General features: G+C 32.6%; 1 protein-coding gene across 1 annotated transcript; it reads left to right on the top strand.

Annotated features, from left to right (window-relative positions):
* The first annotated feature begins 6,608 nt into the window (after window positions 1-6,608).
* Window positions 6,609-11,272, top strand: LOC127705887 (NADH dehydrogenase [ubiquinone] 1 beta subcomplex subunit 7-like). The gene is made up of 3 exons (XM_052210254.1): window positions 6,609-6,782; window positions 9,703-9,871; window positions 11,110-11,272. Exons 1-3 carry the CDS (start codon window positions 6,659-6,661, stop codon window positions 11,207-11,209), a joined length of 393 nt encoding a protein of 130 aa, XP_052066214.1. The 5' UTR covers window positions 6,609-6,658; the 3' UTR covers window positions 11,210-11,272.
* Window positions 11,273-18,692: the final 7,420 nt, after the last annotated feature.

Here is an 18,692-nt window from a genome sequence, read left to right as displayed (position 1 = left end):
AGTACGTACATATGTATTATAGATTTATAATATTAGTCCAATTACCTGTTACCTGTCTGGTAGGTTCACCCTTTCTAAGGGTCACTCCCAATGGGATTTATTTAGGTTAGTATTAAATATGTACATTATTTACAGTTGTACATTTAATCTTTTTAAAATATCAATACCTGTACAGTAACACCATAAACCAAGAAACTCCTACTTTCACTTGATAGACTGATATAGTTCATAAAGAATAGTTTAACTCTTATTCATCAGGATTGTCCGTTTTGTATGTAGACCATAGCATAATGTTCGTGTGATGTTCTCAATGTCTCTGATATTTTGATGTTTGATGTTAACTATTTGCTTGATCTTTTCAGATGATGAGTTCATAATAAACAGCACCATGAGTCCTTCATCCACAATTTTATCAAATATCTCCACTGTGTATCATCGCCACCGGAAATTGGGTACTAACGAAGCGGAGAGAAATGGAAAAAAAAGTAAACAAGGTAAGAATTCATTCAATTTAAAGCATTTCTACTGATTTGACGAGGGTACCGCCATTGGCAAGATATTCAACTGTTTTTCATTATTTTTCCAGACACTTTTTTAGATTATTATAGTGTGGCATCATATTTACTGAAATTTGTTGTCAAAATGAACATTTTTAAAGAATATAGACCATAAAAAATAAAGTCTAGGGTACGGCAACTTGCTCATGTTGACAAATTTACTGTATGGCAACTTGTTTTCAACTGTATGGCAACTTGCTAATTTCAAAATATTTATTTGCCGTCTTTTTAAAGAAAATAAAGTATTAGGTTCAAAAATCTAATTATGCATGTGATAAAAATACAATTCGCTTGACACCATTTAAGATGTATACACCATATAATGCTTGAACACAGTCCTATTACATCTTTTACATACCTGATGTATACAATATGAAAACGGCATATACAAAAGCTGGCAAATGTTGTAACTTTCGGATATGCATGTCACTGTTTTACTCACCTGTTGTTCTGCCCTGACGTAGCGTTAAATGTTACCCATGTCCGTCCGACCCGTCTCTCCCGTCCGTCCAGAAAGTCCCAATAATTGGTTTCCGTTCTCTAACTTTAGTATGCCTTAACCAAATGTTTTAAAACTTACACGAAATGCTCATCATCTCAAAACACAGATCAAGTTATAAATTGGATAGCGTCACTGTTACCGTTCTTGAGTTATGCCCTTTTATAAATGAAAAAAAGCTAAAGCTGTCGTTTCTGTTCTCAAACTTTAGATTTCCTCAACCAAATGTTTTAACCATACAACATTAGTCAGCATTCGCATATACGTGATGAACATTTCGGGGATGGGTTGTGGGTGGAGAGAAGGAAGGAGGTAATGGCAGGAGAATTTTTCCGCATTGAATATTTAGAACCATTAAGTGAATGAATTCTCTTTCAACTTTCAGATAAAATGAAATATAAATGAATTATCATTCTCTGCAAAAAAAAATGTTGTATTGCTACACCACGGCACTATGTTAAGGGATTTTTGAGTGCTCACAAACATGTTTAAGCCCGCCTCAATATATATGTGTCTGTCCCTGGTCAGGAACATGTAATATAGCGGCTGTCGTAAGTTGCTGCCTGACATATTTGTTTATGATTTTGTCATAAAGCAGGCAATTTTGATACGGTATGGGTTTTGTTCATTGTGAAGTGTAAAGTAACCAATGGTTGGTCAAATCTATTTCATTTGGACTTTGTTTGAAAGTCCTCTCAGTGAAAACCATTCCACGTCTCCTTTTTCAATTAATGTTATTGTGTTATTTGTAAAAGGCAGATACAGCCAATATATTAGAATAAAGAACATTAATTTTATAAAACAAAACTTCATCTCTATATAGTAAGAAATGAACAAGCTCGGTGGCTAACACTGTTTAAATTTAAAAAAAATATTAACCTTAGATTAATCATTTTTGGAAAGAATGAAAGAAGAATCCGATACAAGGGATACAAATCCGGCTGTGGCTACGGCATAAACTATTTATATAAACTTTCTACTTGAGAATAAAGATGACTTTGTATGAAGTTTTCTTTGGTTGTCATCTTAATATTATGTACTTATTAATACAATTCCAGAAGCTAGCATCTTCGACTTGTAAGTTTAAAGAATTATAATGAAATAACATCTAATAAGGACAGGTTGAAATAATTTTGAACCCTGATGGTACATACTCATAAATTCTTTTGGAAAAATCAACATAAATTTAAATGTTGATTTGATAGCGTTCATTTATTTATTTGCCCTCGTAAACAGTTTTGTTAAAATACCGAAATCGGTAAATTCTTATCGTGAACGAATAAGTCGGGTACACCTTTTTACATTCAGGCGTGCTTAAGTTGCACTTTTTTCTTCTTATTAAGAAAAATGATTTTAATTTTAGCATCTATCTAAAGCCGATTAGATTATTTACACACACACAAAAATAGGGCTTACTGTTGATTTTGAAACTCTATGAATTCACATTTATATTCAACCAAACAGATAGGCCGAGATCCATACCTTTATAAGTTTTAAAACAGAGAAGGTGTGTTTGAAAACAAATAATCACGTACTGCTATATCTTTTAAGGCAAATGCAAGTCTTACTTGTATTTATTATATAATTTTAATTGGCACAATATCACATTAAAATTTACTGAGAAATATTATACAAAAGTAATCATGAAAATGTACTACTGTAACAATGAAAATTCGGACAAATACACTCCTTTTCACTACCCATCCATCTACTCATTTGAGTTTAGGCCAAACAGCCTTAGCAACAGTTTTTTTATTATTTTTTCCCTATAAATAAAAAGATTGATTGAATTTACTTAAACTAAAAAAAAGACAATCTTATTTTCAATAAGAAACAAGAAAATTAATTCGAAACACAATTCATGATTTATTTCTCCTAATTTTCAATGAAAACAAAGTATTTTCTTCACTTTTCTTTTTATAAATTAACAAATTATTCATTTCAAAAATTTAAAAAATAAACAATAAACAATGTTGAAGACCGTACCTTGACCTATAATGGTTTATTTTTATAAATTTTGACTTGGATGGAGAGTTGTCTCATTGGCACTCATACCACATCTTCCTATATCTATTTAACCCAGCACATTCTTTATGTGTCTGTCCGAAGCCACGAGCCTGTAGTTTGGTGGTTGTCGTTGGTTCATCTCTATCATATTAGTTATATTTCGTAAATTGTTTTTTATGAGTTAGGCCGTTAGTTTTCTTGTTGAATCCTTCCACAATTTTCATGTCGGGGCTTTTTATAGCCGACTGTAAGGTACGATTTTTCGTTGTTGAAGGCCAAACGATAGCATATAATTGCTTACATACACTTTATTTGACCCTGGTGGATAGTTATCTTATTTGCAATCATACAACATCTCCACTGTTTATATTAAAAAAAACAGCACCAACATAGGATGAATGGGCACCCTGACAACAAATAAGACAACAGTCGTTAGTATTATAACGATATATGAATGTATTTAGGATAATATGGTTGAAAAAACCTTTTTGTCTTTAACAACACAAAGTCAAATAGAGGTACGCAACGACGACTTCTGAACGAAATTGACGGCATATATTTTATAATATTTGATAATTAGTTTATTTTGTATATTTGTAAGCCGGTAAAGCTTTGATACAGCCAAAATTTCGTCACTTGATATTATCTAAGCAGTGATTAATTTCATCTTTAAATTACAATATATTGCAAGACGCCGTACAGACAAAAGTTGTTATTTTGCAATTCGCCGTACAACGTCCTGCAATTCGCCGTACAATAAAAAAAAACAATGTTTTGGTCCATATTCTTTAAAACATCTTAATGACAACAGATTTCAGTCAATATGATGTCACACTATCATAATCTAAAAACGTGTCTGGAAAAATAATGAAATACAGTTGAATATCTTGCCAATGGGGCGACAGAGGACAATCGACCTCGAAATTTTCAGGTACTAAGTGGCAAGCTTTGGAGTATAACACAAAATCTTGTCTTAATTTTGTACTTATCGGCCTAATAATTTAAAGAATTATATATCAGAAAATCATTTCTTAAGCGGTACCCTCGTCAAATCAGTAGAAATGCTTTAAATTGAATGAATTCTTACCTTGTTTACATTTTTTTCCCATTTCTCTCCGCTTCGTTAGTACCCAATTTCCGGTGGCGATGATACACAGTGGTTGTGGGAATGTATAAATACCATACCACGTGCGGTCTGTATTTTTGTTACTTGTTTTTCTGCTTTGTATCGATCTGATGAGTTTAGACCTTTTCAAATGATTTTAATAGTTTGTTAATATGTTGGGATGTTACACCACTGTCCCAAGTTAGGGTAGGGTTAAGCGCCTCAATTATGTTTAAACCCGCCACATTCTGTATGTGCCTGTCTCAAGTCAGGAGCCTGTAATGCAGTTGTTGTCGGTTGTTGCTGTATATCATATTCGTTTTTCGTTCATTGTTTTGTGCCGTTATAGTTTTCTCGTTTTAATTGTTTTATATTTGTTATTTCGGGGCCTTTTATAGCTGAATATGAGGTATGAGTTTTGCTAATTGTTGAAGGCCGTACGAATGACCTATAGTTGATAACTTTTATTTCATTTGGTCTCTGGTGGAGTGTTATTTCGTTGGAAATTATACCACATCTTCTTATTAATATATCCATAGTTGAATTTTTAAAAAGAATTTGTTGAAAGACACAGAGTTGTCTAAGGAGTATTTGTTTATTTGTTCATAATTTTGTTTTCAGTTGTTTTTGTTTCTCTTGATGTGAACAGAGACATAAATATGTCTCTGATGTGAACACGTATAATGATAATTTTTTTCATTTGGATTAGAACAGAGACATATATACACATATGTGTATATATATATGTATATATGTCTCTGATTAGAAATATATAGCAAATGTCTGAACAGAATGTAATATTTGTGTTTATCACATGAGAAAATGAGAATGTTTCACAACAAAAATACAATGTACAACTAAATAAACAAATAAACCTGTAACAATTCTACTTCTATTGGTAGTCGATTATATGAAATATATAGTGAAAAATGGCCACACTCTGTATGAATCCATCACGAGTTATAAATTTTTAATATTAAATAAAAGAAACCGTCTCTTACTAAAAGGTGTCACTTTCTGCTTCTTCAAATTTACACATTAGTAAAATTGTCAAAGTTTATTCTTTTTCTATATTCTGGAGTATTGGTGTCACGGAATAGAATAGTCCGAGATTACTCTGACGTCCAACGGCTATTTTGCCAGAAAAGCTGGGGCCGTGGGACGTCAGAGCTCGTCCCATATCAAAAAGTGGATATTTGCCCGTCCAAAATAGATGCGCTGCTTCGTCGCTTCTGGTGCCAACGGACGGCCTTGGAATTATATAAATCGGGTATCAATTTGTTCATTTTTCATTTATCTCTTCATTTATGTAAGTTTCACCTACCTTCCACCCTTTATTTTCTCATATTTAGACAGTTTTCACAGTGACCCATCGATTCAGACATTTTTACTTTTATTTTCAAATGTTACGAGAGATTTTGCGACCTCGAGACTCAAATATGCAAATATTTATACTTTTTTCACCTCCTTTATAGGAGATCGATATTTAACATTTAGTAGCCAACCACGATTTTTCACCTCCTTTACAGGAGATCGGTATTAAGCATTTAGTGCCAACCACGATAACATTCAGAAGCTCTCGGATATTTACATTGCTTGCATCGTAAATGAGCGAGGTGTTTGATTATATATTCATATTGACCTAGGGTCATATGCATACATAATTTCCCATAGTCCATTGTGCCTTACTTTTTTCTCGTGATCACATGACAATCTTTCAAAATGAAAGTCAAAATGCCAGAATCGGTGGGTCACTGTGAAAACTGTCTAAATATGAGAAAATAAAGGGTGGCAGGTAGGTGAAACTTACATAAATGAAGAGATAAATGAAAAATGAACAAATTGATACCCGATTTATATAATTCCAAGGCCGTCCGTTGGCACCAGAAGCGACGAAGCAGCGCATCTATTTTGGACGGGCAAATATCCACTTTTTGATATGGGACGAGCTCTGACGTCCCACGGCCCCAGCTTGTCTGGCAAAACAGCCGTTGGACGTCAGAGTAATCTCGGACTAGGAATAGAAGTTCCTTCATAATATAAGTTCCAAATGGAAACAATATTCTGGAATATTATTTCCACTGGAATAAATATTACAGTAAATGTTCCTAACGGAATAAATGGTATAGAATATTTGTTCCAACAGGAACATATATTATGACATTGTTTATAACAAAGTTTCCAGTGGAACTTCTGTTAGGCGGAACAAATATACGTTGACAGCGGGTACAAAGGCGTATAATTAAGCTAGGTTTTAGCCTAACTCATGGCTTATATCAATTCAAAAATATTTTCATTGAATATACATTTTGATTTTGTTTAATATTTTTATATAAATCAGTAGATAAAATTTTTTTTTAGTGAAACGCTGTTCAAATATAAAATATTGAGACATCTATAAAAAAATTTTTAATAACCACACGAACTCATAGATTGTTAATGATATAAGGAACAACTTGTCCTTCGCGAATTCTGGTAGCGACCGCTACCATGGGTGGGCATATGACTAGGGCTATTGATGCCCAGATCTTGAATCCAGATGTTGCTCCTGATTATCGTAATCCACCAAAATTTGATCCTATGTTAGGATTTGAAAATGGAAGAAAAGAAAGAGGTTGTTACAAATGTATTTGAAATAATCTGAGACTAGTAGTACTGAACACAGAGATGCTGAGATTACTTTAACACATTATCTTATTGTGTTGTAGTAATCTCAGGAAGAAACAAGAACTTAGTTTTATCTGGGACCAAAATATTAATGTATTCATATATCAGTCCCAGGTTTTCATGGTTTTATACAGATTTTTTTAAGGGGGAGGGGGGCATGGTTTTACTTTAGGGTACAAGTCAAATCTGCACCTATAGAAAAAGTCAAATCGGCGCATATAGAATAAGTCAAATCAGCACCTGGTTAAATCGGCATCTGGTCAAATCGGCACCTATTGAAATTCAATTCGGCTTCCGATAATATTTGATATGATATATATATAAATAATTCTAAATATGTTAATCACTTTCAATTCTTAATTATTTTTAAAAATTTTGAGGTTGGATTTTATTTTATTCATTACATCGTTAAAAATCATCACATGTTATCAAGCAGTTAGAATACATAAGTTAATTGTTTGAAGTTTTCGCAACATTTTATGACTAATGTTTGGATTAGTTTTCTTTTCAATTAATGAATTAATAACATTTATTAATTAAATAATTAACATGTTTGCTGTTTTAATGCTATACAGGTAGTTTTTGATGTTTTTTCTTCAAAACTTAAATAAAAAACAATGAACCCATTACCCAAGCTGTTGTTTAATCATGAGAAAATTAGAAGCAGTTAAGGTAGTATTTCAGGATAGTTTAAACATCATTAAACCAACAATCTTGCAAAATGCTAAACTGGTTAAAACATGCATAACAAATATCAAATACCTTGAATACACAGTTGAACGAAAAAAAATACATACAGACACCCCCTCCAAAAATGTTAATATATTAAAGTCAATATTTCTGGACAACCCCTTCTTTATTTTAATCTTTTTTGCTTAAAATACAATAAAAGATATATATTCAACAAATTCAACATGGGTGCCGAAATGACTACATTGTGTGCCGATTTAACCAGGTGCCTATTTGACTAGGTGCCAATTTAACTATACCAGATGCCATTTTGACTAGAATTCATGGTTTACCCTTGTCTGTCTGTACGTCCTTCTGTATGTTTCTGTTCTCTAACTTTAGTTTCCCTAGACCAAATGTTATGAAACTTATACACAAAGCTTATTACCACAAAACACAGATCAAGTTCAAATTTGGTTGGAGTCACTTTTACCATTCCTGAGTTATGCCCCTTTATAAATGGAAAAAATTGCTGAGTTTCCATTCTCTTTCTTTAGTTTGACTGAACTAAATGTTATAAAACTTATACACAATGCTTATTACCATAAAACACAGATCAAGTTCGAATTTGGGTGGAGTCACTTTTACCGTTCCTGAGTTATGCCCCTTTATAAATGGAAAAATTGCTGAGTTTCCATTCTCTAACTTTAGTTTGCCTGAACCAAATGTATTAAAACTTATACTCAATGCTTATTACCATAAAACACAGATCAAGTTCGAATTTGGGTGGCGTCACTTTTACAGTTCTCAAGTAATGCCTCTTTATAATGTTTGATGCAAGAGGGGGCATCATGTGTGTCCCATGGACATATTCTCCATTTATTTTCATTCATCAAACAGTCATTTTTCGACTACAGTTGCATCAAACAGTCATTTTTCGGCTACAGTAAGTGTCAAATTGAATTAATTTTCATCGTGATTCATCAAAATATCTTTATCCTAATTTGAAAGAGGTTTCAAATAATTATTGTCACTGTTATTTTTGGAAAAAATATAACATGTTTCGTGAAAATAAGTATGTTTATATCATCAATTGACGAAAAATCAACCAAGAATATTTTTATCATCCACACTATATCAAATCTACTAGATACATGTACCATCAATCTCGCATAAAAAGGAAAGCCGAGATACCATGCATTTCTTAGAACAAATAAATCATGAGGACGTTTAAGGCTATGTCTTTTTATATGACCGATTATTAAAAATAATATTAAAATGTAATAAAAATAAAGTTCATAAAATAGTAGGATCTGTCATTTTATTCAATGAATTATCATGTTTCTATACAAGTTATTCCAGGTTTTTTGACAATGAAAAAGCCAAAGAAAGGTATGATAGGTGAAATTATAGTTGCTTGATTTATATCCAGTGGCAAATATTTCATACCATATTCTGGATGAGAACAAATTATTAATTTATACAATATAAGGTTTTGCATATAGTGGTTCAAAATGCATCAATTCCAGGAAATTTAAACTGCCACTATAATTATGTTTCAAAAGTTTTGCTATGTGATGGGCCACAAACCTTCATGGAGCTATTACAAGGACAATTTAACAATGCACTATTCTGACAAGGAACATTATATTTTATATCCCCATTCCGACCAGAAGTGGATGCATAATTATACACCCCAAACAGCAAAACCGATGGCTCTTGTGATATTTCTATACCACTTGGTACATGTGTACAGGTTTCATTAGGGCTAGACTGCTAATAAATTGGTCTAGTGGTGGTCCCTTTTCAAAATGGGTTTAGGTTGGATGACCCAAAGCTCTAGTCAAAATGGTTACTAATGGGAGAGGGTTGAGCGATCACAAACATGTTTAACCCCGCCACATTCTTTATCTGCCTGTCCCAAGTCAGGAGCCTGTAGTTCAGTGGTTGTCATTGGTTCATGTCTGTCATACTTGTTTTTAGTAAATTGTTTTGTTATAAATTAGGCCATTAGTTTTCATTTGAATGGTTTGATATTTGTATCTTGTCAGGACCTTTTCATATTTGCCATGTCTGGAAATTAATAAACTGTCTTTGATCTAATTTACTAAAGAGATTTTTCTGTTCAATATCAATATAAGAATAGAATTTTATGTGTAATAACTGCTATCATTGATTCTTATTGATTTATTTTTCAGTCATGATGGTCAGTGCAGAAGATATGGATGTTGCAAAGGTTCCTTTGAGACATCGTGGTTACTGTGCCCATCTATATATAGACTGGAGAAAATGTATGCAGGATCATTTCTTTAGGCCTTCTAAATGTGACCATCCAAAACATGACTTTGAAAACTGTGAATTTGAAGAGTAAGTTTACTTTCTAATTAGTTTTCAATATAAGACAAAAAATCTTGTGTATTTCTACATAACATAATGATTTAATTTGTATAAAAGTCTTTGATCTGGTACCTTATCGAATGCTTTATCTAAGTCCATTATAATGAGACAGTTTGAGTGTTGGGCCATAAAAAAGAATATGTTTGTTTGCCCTAACCCTACCTAACCAGAAAATAGCTGCCTACACAAAATCTTTTATTGTCCTGATGTGAAAAAGTTTTTTTTTAATCAGATAGGCATGAAGACTAAAAAACATCTGACACTTCAATTTCTCTTTGCCGAAAAAAAAAAAAAGAAAATGCCTACCTACCTTTCCACTGTCTATACCTTTGGGTATGATTTGGGCAAAGCAAAACATTTTTAAGTGTGGCCTTATTGTTTGTAGCATATACATTGTAGTTCTTGAATAAAAGATAGTTGTTGTCCTGTGGTGCTTGTCCAGTTTCAAGTGATTTTTTAGATATTATTGTTAAAATTGGTGCTATATGTTTCTTGCATTTCTTATAAAATATGGCCAGCCCACTGATATTGTCAGGGCCGGTGCGTAAGGCCTTTATTAGGGTTGATGTTGTTAAGGAGTTTTGTTATGCTTTGTAGATATAGTCTAAAAGTTAAAATTTACGGTAAATTTTCATCATCATGATAAGGAGAGGCAATATGAATTAGGTCACAGTGTCTTATACTTCTTTGAACAATTAATCGGCTAGTTCCCTTTTGTACGAGGTTCACTTGAACGCATGTCAATGACTATGTATTTTATATGCAGTAATTAGATACGTTTGGATAACAGTTATTAATGTTACAGAGGTTACTGATAAAAATCAGTTCCTATTATCATTGAAATATTCTACAGTTATGATTATCTTTCCAGTTATTTGTCCACAAGTTACGATTATCTTCTTTTGGAGTTACAATTATCTTCCTTAAATTTTCGATGGCTATTTTGGTAACGATGTCATATATGATATTAAGAATACACACACACACACAACAAAACTGTGCAGATCAACCTGGCGGCTGAGTAATTCTTGTAAACAACAAGTTAAATTAGCAGAAAACGATTTTAACTATTTCTACTTCAGCCATGTTGGGATCATGGTAATTGCAGTTACCACGATCAGTTTAACCAATCACCTGTGGTTAAATTTGAAAATCAAGTGCTATTTATGACATATATTTGTATAAATAATGTTCTTTTTTATTTTCAGTTATGTGTTAAGAATGAAAGAATATGAAAGGGAAAAGAGACTGCTTAAACGTCAGAAAAGAATTAGGGAAAAACAATTACAAGAAAACATTGGTGGTTAATTGCATTTTAAGTAGATCTATTTTTTTGTTTCTTTTCTATTAAAGTTTTGATGACTTATCAAAGTTGCCTTTTTTTGTTGATATACAGTTTTGTACAAACTAGAGTAGTAAATGAGCATTTTCAGATAACTGCTAATCATGTACAGTATATATGATCATATATATGTTGGAGGATCATTGTCAATCCTTTCTGTTTGTATGTTCATCTTTTACTTATGCTGTTTGTTCATCTGTCAGAGCATATCTTGTGTTAATTCAAGTTTAGCCTTACATATCTTTATAACATTTTACAAAATGTGTGACACTACTAAGGCAAGCTCTACTATGGTTTTGATGATAAACAGATTTGTATTTCAAAGTTATAGGACATAATTGTTGTATATTAGGTAATTTCGAGCATATGTCGTAACAAATCAAATTTGCTTTATTGAAAGTAATCACAATTCTCTACATGATTTACATATTTGGTCCAAAACATTCTTGGAATTGTCTTTCCACAGTCAAGGGACATAATTTATGAAAATAGACAATTTGAAGCAAACCTCATTTTAAATTCAATGTTGCTTCATTGAATCTTTTGAATAAGGGGTTCAACAATGAGAGTTCCTTAATTAAGACAATTTTCACATTTGTCATTCCAGAGATAAGGGACCTAAAATCATTAAACATCTTACAATTATGAGGCCAAAAATTAAATTTTAATTGTTTGATGTTGCCTTCCTTCCCACCCAGAATGCAGCCTATCTGAAAAATTTTATGAAACAAATCATTTCTTTTTTTTTTTTGCTCAAGTCGTTTTCTTGTCTAAAACATGTACCTTATGTTGTTTGGGAAAAAACGTACCCAACCCTACAAGGCACAGATGGGCAACATCTAAAAAAGGGTTTGCCTGAGCATGTCACCTGATAACTTTATTGTCCCGGAGCAGATCTCCATGAACATTTTGTACATTTTTATAGTCCATTAATACAAAAAAAGAGATACCAATAGGACAATCAACCATAGTTGAAGAAAGACGGACAACATTCAACATAACATTATCCAGGAATTAAAGTTTCAGCAACAGGAACTTGCTAGAAACTGATGGTAAGCTTGGGTGTTACAGAAGGGTAGGCAGTTCCTAATGTATGTGATATTTGCTGTTTAAGACAAGTAAAAATCTGGTGAAAAGTGAGTCAAATACCATGATGCCATAAACAAGAAAAAGAGAATTTGATTCTTCTTACAATTGGTAGAACACATATTTTACACAGATACAGATATTTAAGAACAGTCAACCACATTATTATGGTGTCCATAAACAAACATTGTGTGAATGTTCATTGTTTATCTACTGTAGTTGTCAAACTTTAGTTTTCAGTTTATATAGATCATCTAAAAAATTAAAGCACTTGGGGTCTTAGAGTAACCATAACAAGGTACAAATGATCATTCTACCTTGAAATTTTTAGAAAAATCAGACAACTTAACACTATTTTGGTGTTCCTATAGAATATTTTTGGAAATTTGAGGTGACCTGGTTACTAAAGCTTGTAAACAGGAAAAAAAAAGAGGTGAAAATTTGCTTTGTTTGCTTCCTGTGCAAGTTATTTTATGCCATGAATGTGTGAAATTTTCACTGTAGTACTAACAAGTTGACACTTTATTCATGTATTTCTTGAAAGAAATGTAAATTCCACACAATTAAAAAAAAAAATAGGCTGATTTGACAAACACTAAGTACTATGTTTTTCTTGAAAGAAAGGTAAATTCCACACCATTAAAAAAAATAGGCTGATTTGACAAAGACTACTTTGGGGGGGTGGGGGTGGGGGGGGGGGAAACAATGGTGGTATTGCCCCTTAGAATTTAAGAAACATTGGACACGCTATTTTGGAGTTGGGACGCCTTGTAAGTCCATTTTTTGGCAAATATTTAGATTTTTGGCTATTGCCGTAAAAACTAGAGATATTTTCTGAACAGTAGAACAAGATTGATCGACCCTGAAAATTTCAGAAAAATCAGACAATTCATTATGGAGTTGTGGCCCCTGAAATGTCAAATTTTAGCACAGAGTTCAACTTCAGTAGCTAGATGAAAATAATATATCTCCACTCTAGGAGTGGTAGTTATATTGTAATCACCGTGCCATCTGTTTGTTTTTACAAGAAATATTTTTCGTCACCCTTTTCCCAGGTACTACTAGAGCACATTTTGGATTTGTCCGGCACATACTTCCTGCATGTTTGCACTTTGATTTTTTTATGTTGAATGAACTTAATATTTTCGTCACACATTTCTCCAGTTTTATTGAACATATTGACTTCATATATGGTCAGCAGCTTGACAATGATGAATGCAGCATGTTAGTGCTTTTTATACGACCGCAAAAAAATTTTGTGGTCGTATATTGGTATGACGTTGGCGTCGTCGTCGTCGTCGTCGTCCGGCGTCGTCGTCCGAATACACATTGGTTTTCGCACTCTAACTTTAGTTTAAGTAAATGGATCTTTTTGAAATTTTACTATAAGGTTAAATACCACAAAAGGAAGGTTGGGATTGATTTTGGGGGTTATGGTACCAACAGTTAAGGAATTAGGGGCCAAAAAGGGGCCAAAAATAAGCATTTTCTAGTTTCCAGACAATAACTGTGGAACAGTGTATGGATCTCTCTGAAATTATACTACAAGTTTCCATACCACAAAGGGATGGTTAGGATTTGCTTTGGGGGGTTATAGCTCAAACCGTTTAGGAATTAGGGGCAAAAAAAGGGGGAAAAACAAGGTTGTCCTGGTTAATGGACAAATACTTAGTACAAAACATAATTTAAAGCAGTGTAAGGGAGATAAATCAAATACATCATTGAAATTATCTCCCTTACACTGCTTTTAAATTATGTATAAAGTAATGGTTAATGAACAATAAAGATAATTTAAAACAGTGTAAGGGAGGTAATCCAAATACAACGTTTTGGTTACTTCCCTTACACTGCTTTTAAATTATGTTTAAAGAAATGCATATTTATAAAGGAAGACCAGTAAAAATATCTGCAAATGTTGCATCATTTTTTTTTACAAAAAAATCCATATGAAAGATTTGACACTATATTTTTAATTCTATTATAAAATAGATTAAGTTAGCACTATGGTAAATTTAAATGGGTAATTATGGTTGCCAACTCCATTGGAAATTTGAATTGAGATTATGACCATATCTTGAGGGAAAGAATTTTTTGGGGGAAAAAAGGGGGGGGGGGATAAAAAAAATTGTGGGGGGTCAATTTTTTCTCATTTCAGATTTCAGAAATTAAAAAGAATTATTCTTCAAATATTATTTTTTTTTCAAATTTCAAATATTGAAAAATTTCAAGAAGTAATCTTTAATTGCACAGTATGGCACATTAGATTTGTAAAATCTTTGATCACATTTATTTATTTGTTATGCTGAATCTAACAGTGTATTTAGATTTTTAATTTTGGGTCCAGTTTTCAAAATAGTCTACATTAAGGTCCAAAGGACCCAAAATTAAACTTTGTTTGATTTTAGCAAAAATTGAATATATGAGGTTCTTTGATATGCTGAATCTAAACATGTATTTAGATTTTTGATTTTTGGCCCAGTTTTCAAGTTGGTCCAAATTGGGGTCCAAAATTAAACTTTGTTTGATTTCAACAAAAATTGAATAGATGGGGTTCTTTGATATGCTGATTCTAACCGTGTATTTAGATTTTTTATTTGTGGACCCCGTTATCAAATTGGTTCATATTGAGGTCAAAAGGGTCCAAAATTAAACTTTGTTTGATTTCATCTAAAATTGAATTATTGGGGCTCTTTGATATTCCAAATCTAACCGTGTATTTAGATTATTAATTTTGAGTCCTGTTTTTTAAATTGGTCTACATTAAGGTCCAAAGGGTCCAAAATTAAACTTAGTTTGATTTTAACAAAAATTGAATTCTTGGGGTTCTTTGATATGCTGAATCTAAACATGTGTTTAGATTTTTGATTATGGGCCCAGTTTTCAAGTTGGTCCAAGATAGGGTCCAGTATTTAAACTTTGTTTGATTTCAACAAAAATTGAAAATATGGGGTTCTTTGATATGCTGAATCTAAACATGTATTTAGAATTTTGATTATGGGCCCAGTTTTCAAGTTGGTCCAAATTGGGGTCCAAAATTAAACTTTGTTTGATTTCAACAAAAATTGAATATATGAGGTTCTTTGATATGCTGAATCTAACCATGTATTTAGATTTTTTATTTGTAGGCCCCGCTATCAAATTGGTTCATATTGAGGTCAAAAGGGTCCAAAATTAAACTTTGTTTGATTTCATCAAAAATTGAATTATTGGGGTTCTTTGATATTCCAAATCTAACCCTGTATTTAGATTTTTAATTTTAAGTCCCGTTTTTTAAATTGGTCTACATTAAGGTCCAAAGGGTCCAATATTAAACTTAGTTTGATTTTAGCAAAAATTGAATTCTTGGGGTTCTTTGATATGCTGAATCTAAACATGTGTTTAGATTTTTGATTATGGGCCCAGTTTTCAAGTTTGTCCAAGTTGGGGTCCAAAATTAAACTTTGTTTGATTTTAACAAAAATTGAATATATGGGGTTCTTTGATATGCTGAATCTAACCATGTATTTTGATTTTGGACATTGGACCATAATAGGTAAATTAAAAAAATTCAAGTTCTTAGACCACATTCTTTCTGTGTCAGAAACCTATGCTGTGTCAAATATTTAATAACAATCCAAATTCAGAGCTGTATCAAGCTTGAATGTTGTGTCCATACTTGCCCCAACTGTTCAGGGTTCGACCTCTGCGGTCGTATCAAGCTGCGCCCCAGCGAAGCATTTTATTCGGAACTGTTATCAGATAGCTCGGATTACAACTGGGGGAATTGTGTGCAACTTGTTATTAATTTAAAAAATGATTACTGTGACTTAACTAAATGTTTATCTCTACCTATTGCAGTTTATTTAAAAATCTGACCAAATTGCAATTTGTTTGATCAAACCAGACTGTTCAACTGGTCAGGAATTTTGACAAGCTGCTGTAGAAAACCAGAGTCAAGTCGTGAAAGTGCAAGGTGATAAAAGAAGACCTACTTACAATCCTATTAGACTTTTACACCACTTTATTGATATTGATAGACAAAACTTGCATTTTACCCCTATGTCCTATTTTAAGCAATGTCGGCCATCTTGGTTGGTAGGCGGGGTCATCGGACACATTTTCAAAACTAAATACCCAAGTGATGATTGTGGCCAAGTTTGGTTAAATTTGGTCCAATAGTTTCAGAAGAGAAGATTTTTGTAAAAGACAACGGACGACGACGACGAACGCCAAGCGATGAGAAAAGCTCACTTGGCCCTGTGGACCAGGTGAGCTAAAAAGTGGACAGCACAATTCAGTTTAGTTTTTAATTTTCTGAAACATAAAATGCATTTGAATTATATATATCCAACGCATGCTGTCTTAACATTTTTCCAGATGCACAGGTTTGTCTGCACTCAGAGTAAATTTTGTGATGTAAATACACTAAGTCATTTTAGCCAAAGGGTCCACACGAACCATAAAGGAGGGCCGGGACCACTGCCTTCCTAAATCTGACTGTTTTTATCATGGAAATTTATGTGTGACTGTGTACATGTTTTTTACATGGTATGATCTTTCTTATAGTTAAACAAGTGGCTGTATGACGAATTTTGCAAAGACAAATTCATAATCATATAGTACCAGAGGTCATCAAATGACCATTTGACATTGTTTTTGTAAACAAACCAACAAGGCACGTGTCTAACTTCCCAAATCATGTGCAATCCATCTTATTGTTGTATGCTATTTGATGATAGTGCGAAAGACAAGAATGACTGAATAACATCCTCTCTTTTTGTTGGAACACTAGAAACCATTTGCAAAATATTGTGAGGAATTACTGCTTAAGGGGGTCTTGAAGGGGTTTATAGAATAAAGAATAATTTACGGACCTGAAGAAAGAGAGAAACCCAAAAGTTAAAAAAAGAAAGAATAGAAATTAATGGCAGGCTTTTCAAAATTGATTAAAGGACTGTCAAACATTTGGTCAGATAAACAGCAATGCTTTATCTGACCGACCAAATATTTTTGAGGATAATTTGTAATTGGTCAAATCAGAAAGTATTCCCCAAAACAGGTTCTGAATTATACTCGGTATCCGGTATTTAGGACATGTTTGATAAAGATTAACAATTAAAGTCTGTTTTCAAGATTTCATGGTTTTATAAAATTGGGAATTTATGAAGGAAAAGTCAAATGGTTCAATATTTAAAATGTAAACACAATAACGGGAACAAGGAAACTGTATCTAAATGTTTTGATATGATTTTGATTGCAAAATATATATGATCACACATGTTTTTTTATGGAACGACTGTTTAACTTTAAAGGGGGGGGGGGGGGGTATGTTTTTTTCAGCTTTCAACTGATCAATTAGTAAGTTTATCTCTAAGCTCCATAGCTCCTTCCATTATACTTCCAAACTAATTTAAAAAAAATTCTTTTCCTGGAAAATAATCCCATATAACTACAGATTTAATTTCACAATGATGCATAAAGTAAAAGTATTACAAATAACCTAACACCATGTGCGGATCCAGGATTTGATGTTTAAGGGAGGGGGCGCCCCTTAGAATTAAGAATTAGAGGACCTTCTTTTGACACGAATGTGGCTGTAATTATACCATTTTTGCATAATTATTGAAGCAGTATTCACATAACATAAGTAGTTATAAGGAGATTAAAGCATTTTAATATTTTTAGCCAAACATTTTTCATCCAAAGAGCCAAATAAAAATGAACACATTGAAATATAGAAAATTATAGAAATTAAGAATCGTAAACAAATAGATTAGATTTACCATCTTATTAAAATTATTTTCTTACCGGTAAAATGTTCTGTTTTAAAACTTTAACTAGGCCTTGGGGAGTCTAGGAAGAAGACATTTTCAAAGAAAGAATTAAGATAACACAACACAAGTGTACTTTCTAGCTCATCTAGGTAATTTCATCACTTAAAACTATACACCTTATCGCTATTCCCGCTTGACCCGAGAATCTGTCCCGCTTGAACTTTTGACGTCATAAAACAATCACTTTTCCATTGTGGCGTCAGATATTTTATATTATGACGTCAAAACTTTACGGGAACTTTTGTGATGTCCAGTAATGGCGGACAAATAGCGATAAGGTGTATTAGACATCTAAGAAACAATTTCCAAAATTTAATAGAAATATTTTACTAATGCTACTGGGATTATCCTTGACTAATTTATAGAATTTTTTACAAACCCAAGTAAGAAGTGGACACTACAATGGAACATAAATAGAACCGTTTGATAAGTACATACATACAGGTTCTCAGAAACCATCTCCCATATGAAAATCATTGTCATGCATAAATGCACCTTATGTGTTCCTCTCCTTATTTTGAGTTTTTGCTGCTACCCAAAAGCAAATTTG

Source organism: Mytilus californianus, unplaced genomic scaffold (genome assembly GCF_021869535.1).
Source record: "Mytilus californianus isolate M0D057914Y unplaced genomic scaffold, xbMytCali1.0.p SCAF_1, whole genome shotgun sequence".
Taxonomy (NCBI): Eukaryota; Metazoa; Mollusca; class Bivalvia; order Mytilida; family Mytilidae; genus Mytilus; species Mytilus californianus.
The sequence above is the reverse complement of the archived record's forward strand: the minus strand, read 5'-3'. Positions and strand labels throughout refer to the sequence as shown.